The sequence below is a fragment of the Dipodomys ordii genome, unplaced genomic scaffold, assembly GCF_000151885.1.
Source record: "Dipodomys ordii isolate 6190 unplaced genomic scaffold, Dord_2.0 Scaffold151, whole genome shotgun sequence".
NCBI classification, from domain to species: domain Eukaryota; kingdom Metazoa; phylum Chordata; class Mammalia; order Rodentia; family Heteromyidae; genus Dipodomys; species Dipodomys ordii.
This window is the reverse complement of record NW_012267367.1, coordinates 3,659,181-3,668,777: the sequence shown is the minus strand read 5'-3', so window position 1 is coordinate 3,668,777 and position 9,597 is coordinate 3,659,181. Positions and strand designations below refer to the sequence as shown.

At 37.9% G+C, this 9,597-nt stretch overlaps 1 protein-coding gene across 1 annotated transcript in view; it reads left to right on the top strand.

The window, feature by feature from the left end:
- The first annotated feature begins 2,966 nt into the window (after window positions 1-2,966).
- Window positions 2,967-9,597, top strand: part of Colec10 (collectin sub-family member 10 (C-type lectin)) — a 35,451-nt gene continuing 28,820 nt past the window's right edge. Inside the window, exon 1 of the mRNA XM_013032226.1 lies at window positions 2,967-3,114. Coding sequence (XP_012887680.1) covers window positions 2,967-3,114 — 148 coding nt within the window. The remainder of the gene's footprint in view (window positions 3,115-9,597) is intronic.

Genomic DNA, 9,597 nt, shown 5'->3' with positions numbered 1-9,597 from the left:
TCTCCTATTTTTTATCAGGAGGAAAGAATGGAAACTAGAGTTTGCAAGCTAAGGTTGAAAAAGCACATCAACCCTGGAGACCAGTGGCACTAAAGAAATAAAGACAACATAACTAGAATAAATTTTCTCTTTATCCATTGCCCTTAATTTATAATTATTCAACAAGCGATATACATTTGATTTCCTCAAGTATCAAAATGATTGATTATCAAATGACCTATAAAAATGTACATCACAATGTTATTTATAGTAACACAACCAACATTGTTTCATTTTACAATAGGGCACAGACTAGATGCTATCTCACATATAAAATATTTGATGAATACTTTGCAGCAATTTAAATTTTGATACATTGTTCTTTTGTTGTTGTTGTTGTTGATCATGGAGCTTGAACTCTGGGCCTGGGCTCTGTCCCTCAGCTCTTCAGCTCAAGGCAAGTGCTCTATCACTTGATCCACAGTGCCACTTCCAGTTTTCTGGTGGTTTATCAGAGATAAGAGTCTTACAGACTTTCTGCCCAGGCTGGCTTTGAACCACCATCCTCAGATCTCAGCTTTCTTAATAGCTAGGATTACAGGTGTGAACTACCGGCCCCTGTACACTGTTCTATTAATAGAGATAGAAAGACATTTACATGTATTCCTGAATAAAAGTAGGGACTAGGAGAGAAATAGGATGTGCCAAAAAAAACCCACTAAGGAATATTATTTCCTTTAAATTGTGACCAGCAGATTTCTATATATAAATGCAATGATTCTACCTTCACTGTGTTCAGGGAAAGCTTGAAAAGAAACATAAACAGTAAAATAGATCTAGAGTGATCAAAACATTGTAAGGAACACCTATTTTCCAAGAATTGTACAATTCAAAAGGAACATGAGATACAAGCCCCAAATCACTTTATGTGCCTTGTAGCAAGTGCAATTGCGTGATTTTTCTCCACACCACACACCCTGCCATGGCTGATGTATAATTTGAGCCTTCAAACATCAATGTATTAATTCTTACTATTTCCTCACGGCAGCTAATCTGGTGAGTTCATCCACTTTGGGCATTTTAAGTGTGTGTGAAAATTGTTTTTGTTTGCATCTTCAAAGCTTGAGATACCACCTTTATGAGAGCCAAATGGTATCTTCAGAGTAGAAATTTGGGGGATATTATTTCTATTAGATTTTTTTGTGACTTCTACAATACATGATCTTATGAAAATTGCCTAATTTTCCTGAGCCTCAAATACTTTGTCTGAAAAAAATGGGCTAATTATTATCTACTTTACAGGGAGGTTCTGAGGCTTAAATAAGACAAAATTAATTCAAGCCCTCAGCCTGAACATAGTGACTCCATTCAATTCCAGTTCCTTTCCTTCCTTTTCCCTGTATTGCCCATGAATAGACTTGTTCAATCTTCATGGAAGCCTGATTTGAATGTATTTGGTTGTGCATCTTGCCTCCCTAGATCTGTAGCTAACATCCTATCTCCCAGAACATAGAAGACATTTTTGTTGATTATGCTACTCTGTTTTTGGTACCTCATTATGGCAGCACTAACAAAGTAATAACCCTCTAGTTCTTGTGCTGACCACTGCTTTTAGTGACATCCCTTAAGAAAGTCTTTTTTGGGGGGGTCCAGTCGTGGGGCCTGAACTCTGGGCCTGGGCGCTGTCCCTCAGCTCTTCAGCTCAAGGCTAGTGCTCTACCATCTGAGCCACAACGCCACTTCCGGCTTTTTTTTCTTTTTGCTTATGTGGTGCTGAGGAATCGAACCCAGGGCCTCATGCAAGGCAAGCACTCTACAACTGAGCCACCTTCCCAGCCCCCCTTAAAAAAGTCTTAATCAAGATCTGTAAAATCCTTATTTTCTAAATTCAAGGAAAACAAGTCAAAAACAAGCCAACTCTTAGTTTACAGGTATTTTCAAGAATATAGAGGGCAAAGAGCCTTTCTAATAAAAATGACTGGTTCTAATATCTTGCTACTTTACTGAGTCTAGATTCTACTTAGATGTGAGTTGGTAGAGTAGATTGAAATATGAATGCAAAGAGAGAGAACATCTCTGTATCTATATCAAAGCTATATAGCCCAGGTGTAAAGCTACTCTGCTTAAGAAACATAATAGTACACATTTCCCCACAGTTCATCAAAAAACTTGCTACAAACACTATTTAAATGTCATTTTATGCTCTCTCATACATCTCTCTGTTACTATAATTTGCCAAATGTCAGAGTAATGTGAAACAATTTAGATCTCCTCTTTTTTTGCCACTCCTTTCAAAAAAAAAGAGAGAGAACTTTGTCTACATTTCAGAATATTTTCTTGAAATAGTGTGATAGAAGGGTAATTACTAAGCCAAAGGTTAGAAGCAATTTTTTTTTAATATTCTTACTACTGCGTGCCAAATTGCTTTGTAGAAACTGATTATTCTTTCACTTTGGGCTTCATCGCAAGATAATTGTTGGTATGGAGGAGAAAGTGATTTGTCCTGAGAAGCGTTGGGGATGTCTATGATCAAGTGCCGTGTCAGGTCATGGATTTCTCATCACAACGAGCCCAAAGCCATGCACAGTGTTTGCAAAACATGTGCAGAGAGCTCAGGTCCATAACCCTACTGAAAGCCAGTATGCAAATGCAATGCAACCTAAATCATCAGCTCAAGTAGAGCAGCCGGCGTCTCTCCATTCCGCTCTTGAGGCTGTTCTGAGTGACCTGCGCATTTGAATGTTTAGTTCAGAGATAACGTTCAGTAAACTGTTGTCACTTGAAAATAAACAGTCTGGACAATATATGCTCTATTTGGGATACTGGGAAAATAAACCATGAAGCGTATGCTGCCTTCTTCATCTTCGTAGCCCTTTCTGGAATGTAGGCTCTTGATCTCTTCTTTTTCCTTCCCCACAACAGAAGGTTTTACTTACAGCTGTTTATTTGGCATTTCTGAGAGACCCTTTCTGGGAGGAACTACAGCAATGAGTGCCTTTGGAGTCCTGCTTCGAAGCAACCAGTTCATCCTCCTCCTGCTATTTCTCTTGCAAATTCAGAGCTTGGGGCTGGATATTGACAGTCGGCCTACCCCAGAGGTCTGTACCACACCCACGATTTCTCCAGGACCCAAAGGTGAGACAAGAAATCTAAGATTCCATATCATAACTGTGACCTTTGTCTTCACCCAGCTTCACATCTAATTTGCTCTCTCTATCTCCCTCGGCTTCTTCCCTTCCTTCTATTTTTGAAAATCAGTATTCTGTTATTTACCTTAAGCTAGAGAGTATAGAACTCCAGGCAGGCTTCTGATCCAAGCTACCCAGAGCAGCCAAATTGAGCTCGTTTCCTCTTCGTTCCTCTTCCTTGGAGGAAGAAGGATAGTCAAAGCATTGTCTTTAGGAAGACTTTAAAAAAAAAAAAAGTCATTACTAGGGTTTGAATCCAAGGCCCTAATCCTCTCACTTAGCAGTTTTCACTGTACCACTTAGGCCACAGTTCTACTTCTGGCTTTTTGTTAGTTAACTGGAAATGAGTCTTACTGACTTTTCCGTGTGGCTACTTTAGGCCATGCTCCTCAGATCTCAGCCTCTGAATTAGCTAGGAGTACGGGCATGTGCTACTAGCACCTGGCCAAGAGAGGTTTCGTTCAAGCAGTATTCTTGGGCCATTTTTTTTCTTCTCTCATACTAGCTCTGAGAATGCTATTTAGGCCAAAAAAAAGATCAGTAAACTAGAGATAAATCTGAAGTATTTATTTCATAAATTAAATGGGCTCCTTGTTTCTGGTGGGAACAATTTTAAATCAAGGACTGAGGTGGAATATAAATGAACATTTCTTCATGTGAAAGTGAAGTCTTTGAGGCCAAGTGCCTTCAGCTGAAGAAGGATAAAATTATTGCGAATCTTTTTTCAAGTAGAGCCAAGGTCCAAGGTCCAAATATGCTTCAAGCAACTAGTAGATAAAAAAATCTGTTTTCCTAGTTTCAGCTCTTACCCTTTTGTTCTAAGAGTGGTCACTGCGCTGCAGACTGGTGCTCTTATATTAGTAATTCATGTTCTGTTTCTCCAGGCTATAGAGTGGAAGAATTGCAACTGCTTAAAATTTCAAGTAGAAAAAAGGTTATTTTATATATATATATATATATATATATATATATATATATATATATAGCCTGATTGCTTGTCAGTTATTTAAATGTATATTGCTTAAAGTGCATTTTTCTTAATCAGTGAATTAATTTCCTTCTAAGATTGCAATCCCAGCTTTAACCTTTACCACCCTAAAATAAATGCAGGGAGTCACAAGGAGACCTTGGGGCTTCCAAATAATTTATCGGGTGAACAAATGAATAATATGCGAGCAAATGGGCAGAAAAGAAAGTTTTGGTTAGAAATAAAGTATTTACTTAAAACTATTACTGGATGTTTCTCTACAGTATGGAAAGCTCAGTATCATGGAGAATGCTAAAATTATTCTTTGATTGTGCAGATGGGAAAACTCACTTGAGTATAGCACTGTTGAATAATTTTCCTTGAAGAGAAACTGAACCATTCAAAGAGGAATAATGGAGAGTATTGTTAAAATAATGTCCAAACTGTGATGCATTGTTACCTAACAATTCTGTTTGTTCCAATTCAGCTATTTCACAACAAATACTTAATGTCAGGCACTATTTTAGGTCTGTGGTACATTAAATAATATATATTAGTGTCCTGACAATGGAGAAATAATTAATTTAGGAGAAGGGAAAGACTAGAGCAGATTTTCTGAGAAACTACTTAGACATAAGCATGGTTCAGAAAGATGGGAAAGGGCAGATTCTTTGTTTAGCAGAAACATGAAGAGAATGTGTAAGATATGTTAACGGTACAGAGTCATTAATCCTTGCTTTTAAGAGTTTCAAAATCTATGCGGAAAAAATCTTTCTATGCGGGGAAAAAAAGACAATCTGTGTCCTTTGTTAAAAAAATAGACCACTTTGTCTTATATAAATCTATATGTAATTAATACTTGTCAAAAACCAGAGGTAGCTACCATGAGTATTGTGATCCCCATTTCTTCACTGATCATACTTTACTATTCCTGTTAGAAATCATGTTATGATTTCAAACTATGAAAATCTTATCTGAGCTCTTCCTGAGCAAGTGTAGAATTACAGGAAAATGTGTGGCAGGGTGAAGACTTGACTACACTTAGGAAAGAAGAGGTATTCCAGAATCCTGGGTTCCGGAACTAAGTCCTCCTTTCCTTTTCTGGAGCATGGGAACTCTGAATCAAATACATTCTAAATTCCTTTCTTGACTCCATAATTGTGGAATTTTCCTGAACACCCCCCAGAGTTTCAGGCAAGGAGGGTTTGAAGCTACGATAAGGAATCTATTTATCAAGCTTGGCACTGGAGCATAAACTTCAGGAGTCAACAGCAGTTGCTTTGGTTTTGCTTTGCTGGTTGCTTATACATGAACATGAACCAACCTTTTCTCTGCTTTGGGTACTGTGATAAAAGAGATATAACCAAAACCAAGACATGGCACTTCCAACTATAATCTATAATCTACCTCATTTCTTTATAAATACTCTTAACAGACCTTCTCCCTTCTCTTACATGACAGATTGGTACATTGAGCTCCCTCCCTCCAAAAAAAACCAACAACAAAAAAAATAATCCCACCAATTATTGATAGCTACCATTTGAAAGGATTAAGTCAAGGTTTTTGTTCAATATGTTTTTCCTACAATGAAACCAGTCTATAGTTTTCTCTATGGCCAATCATTTCATTACTCTACTTGTTTTAGCACTGATCTTAGAATCTTCCAGATACTCTGGGAAATATGCAATAAAAGGAATTTACTCTAAATTCACTTAAGAGAGAAGAAACTAATAAATTATTCCATTTCTGATGGAAAACCAGTAATACTATCCAGTTATAGAATTTGTTGTCAAATATACAAACATTTTTAAAGTACTATTTTCTAAGCATGACAGTGGAAAGATAAAGTACTAGCTCTAGCCTGGCTAGTGTTCAGCATGTTATTATACCTCATGTTTGTTTATTTGCAAGATGGGCTTTAATTATAGACTTCTCATTATTATATAGGGTGATCACTATAAACTTGAGTAGATATCATCAACATTTAACAAATTCTGTTTGTATTTCCTTTATCTCCTAACCTACATTTTTTGAGTATCAAAATTTTTTTGGTTATCAAGGCTTCTTTTGTTCAATAGCATCATTATTTTTCTTTTTATACGCCTATTTATTATTTTATGCTGTTTAGCAGGAGAATGTTCTCTTTGCTTCTCTTTCTCCTTCTCTTCCTCTCTCCTGTTTTCCCTCTCTCCCCTCCAACTGCTCGCTCACTTGTGCGTGCTCTCTCTCTCTGTCGTCTCTGTCTCTGTCTCTGTCTCTGTCTCTGTCTGTCTCTCTCTCTCTCTCTCTCTCTCTCTCTCTCTCTCGCTCCTCGCTCGCTTGCTCGCTCTCTCACCAATTTATGTGAAATTCTGACCTCTAGTGGTTTTACTTGAAAACAACAATGACACAATATTTTAACAAACTTTTAGTATTTAAAAATTAGTATGGAATATTAGGGTTGTGTTATAATTTTCACAGATATTTAGAAAACATTTTCTTATTCTGTTTTTCACAATTCTTCTGTCCAGTCACAAGAGCTAAATATATAGGAATATTCTCGGGGAAGCCCAGTGGAGCACCCAAAGTCTTTCTGAAATAAATTTAACCCCTAGCCTTATCTGCAAAGGCAGTGTCATTTCAGGACTTTTTCAATATTTACATGTTGAGTTTAAAGACAAAATCCATTGGTCCCTTTTTAAATTTTTTTATTGTAAAAATACTGTACAGAGGGGTTACAATCATATGAGCAAGGTAATGAGTACATTTCCTATCAAGCATTGTTGCCTCCTCCTTTGTTTTCCCCCTACCATCCCTTCCCTCCCATCTCCACAACTACATCCTCCTCCTCCCCCCTACCTAAATTGTAAAGTTTGTTTTTCAACATAGTGTCTTGTACATCTCTGGTCCCTTTTAAAATGATAATATATGGACAAGATGGGAGGCCTAAGAATGTTGAACTCCTGCAAGCTCACTACCCATTGGTGGCATTGGACTCTTCAAACACACAGAAAGGGATGACACGTCTCCTTCTTTGTGAATAGCATCATGACTTCATAGCACTTACCACTACTTTGCTGTGATCCTTATTTTGGCCTCTTCTAACTTTTTATTTCATTTTGGATGCCACGTTATGTGTGTGCCCTCCAGGTCCTCTTCGGTCTGATTTCTCAAACTCCTCTATTTGTAGTTTTCTTAGATAGTCACAGTTTCCTGTTCTCTTTGATAAGCGTAGCTATGCCATGAGAAGGCTTGTGTAGCCCGGCATTAGTTTCTGGGATCATTTCTCTCTCAGCAAATCCCTGGCCATGAGAAAATGGTTTTCTGTTTGACCATTCCACTTTGTTGCTAGACATGGCTCTGTAACCAAATAATTGACACAAATTGCGTTATTTCTCCAAATGCTTCCAGATTCCAAAAGTCTTCCTATGATTTCTAAAAACAGAAGTCCAGATATACCCAGAAATATTCATAGCTCTTGTTTTCAAGTTGGAAGTCTTACTCCCTGCAAGATAACTCCCGTAGATCAATACACAACACAGTGTCAAAGACTTTGCAAATGTGAACTAATAATAGGTTAACAAAGCCCAAAGAAGAAGGAGACTGAGCATCTTGATTTTTTCTGTTGTTCTTTGGATTCTCTTTAAGAAAGTAAACAAGCTGGTGAATGTGGTGGCTCAGTGGTGGAGTATCTGCCCCGTATACACCAAGTCTAGATTACATAATATACTTTATTCAATCCCTAGCACATACATACAAAGAAGAACTTTTCTGTGTGCCTTAAGCAATATATCCTATTGGTGGTCACTGATGCATGCTGTTTAGGTCTATGACATTCTATGTGGGCAAAGTTGGTAACTGTTAGAATCGTTTTATTCATCCTTCCCCTTCTTCCCCCAGATATATCTCATTATAGTCCGGACCAACACACATCTTTCTGCGTACTGCCTATCACATATTTAATCTGCAACATTTTATAATTTTATAAAATTAGACTTTATAGATTCCTCTGCTCTTTTAGAAAATAATTGTAAGCATATGTTACTTCACTCAACTGAAGTAGCACCTAAATAATATTTTTGTATAATTCATTATTGTCCTTGATATGGAAGTTCTAGAAGCAACATTTTAGGTCTCTTGTGGACACTTGACAATACGCATCCTCTAGAGGCAAATTGCGTGAACTCAAGTAATTTTTATTATTTGATTTTCTCTCTGCTAACACATATAGAGATCATTGCCCCTCCTTGAAAGGGAAGGGAAGGGAAGTGAAGTCGGGTACACTGACTGCTCTTGCATGCTGTCTGATGAAACAGTTGCGAGCAAGAACCTTTAAGAAAAAATCCTTGGACTTCCCTGAGTCACTGCTGATGAGAGTGGCTGGGCTCTGCTCGATGGGATAGTGTTAGCTCAGGAAAATCACTCTTAATAAAGCAGGCTTGATGTCCTGATGATACCAAATGTTTTGATGAGGAGACTTCTTCTACTTCTAGATTTGAAGAGCTTCTTGAGTTTGAGGATCATTGATTGGATGCTACTCAGGGAACAGTGTATGTGCGAAACATGACAATATCAGGGGTAGTCAAATATATCTTCAATCGTGCTCTTGTACCTGGCTTGAGAAATGATAACTTGAAAGAAGCATTTCATTCAGCTGCCACAAAATTATCCCAATGTAATCTCTCATCAGACTGTACGTGTGTGACCCAAAGACAGGACAACCAAAAAGAGGGGACTCTTATGAGCCACGGGAAACTGCTGCTTTCTGTTCCTGATTATCTGTCTATTCTTTTCTTTGTATATGCTACTGGACTCAAGGCCCATGCTTTGCAGGCTGCCACGCTACCACATGTTCACACCTCCAGTCCTAATTTTTCTTGGAGGCTATTTTGGGAATGGACAATAGTGAACTTTTTACTATGGGCAAGAGTCAAAGCATGACCCTGCAGATCTCTGCCTCCTGAGTAGCTAGGATTACAGCCACTGACACCTAGCCTGAGTCTCTAATATTTTCATTCTGAACATATTATTGTAGGCAAAACTTGTGTCTTTCCTTCACTACTGCCCAAAGTGTCTGTACATCTGTAGGTCTTCATGAATGGGAACCAAGTAGCTCAAAGTACTTTCTGTCCCTGCTTCTCTTATAACCTTTCTTGTCTTATTCTTAGGAATATAGGATTATAAGGGAGGAGTAAGGGGTTATCTTTAGAGGGGCAGACAATGTAGATTAGTATAAGCCAAATCTTGTGACTTCTTTGCCATTGACTTTTCCAAAGACTTACCTTGTATATGCCAATAAAGTTCGCTGCAATTTCCCTTTAGTAACTTACACACTTCTAAGACTTTGTTCTGTGTCCCTTCCCCCACCAAACTGTTAGGCATTGAGTTATATCTGATTCAAGATGGTGATGAATTGTTAGGATCATCACAAAGCTTGGTGGCCAGGAGAAATGCAATCCATATTTTCTCAGTGAGTAAGTGAAC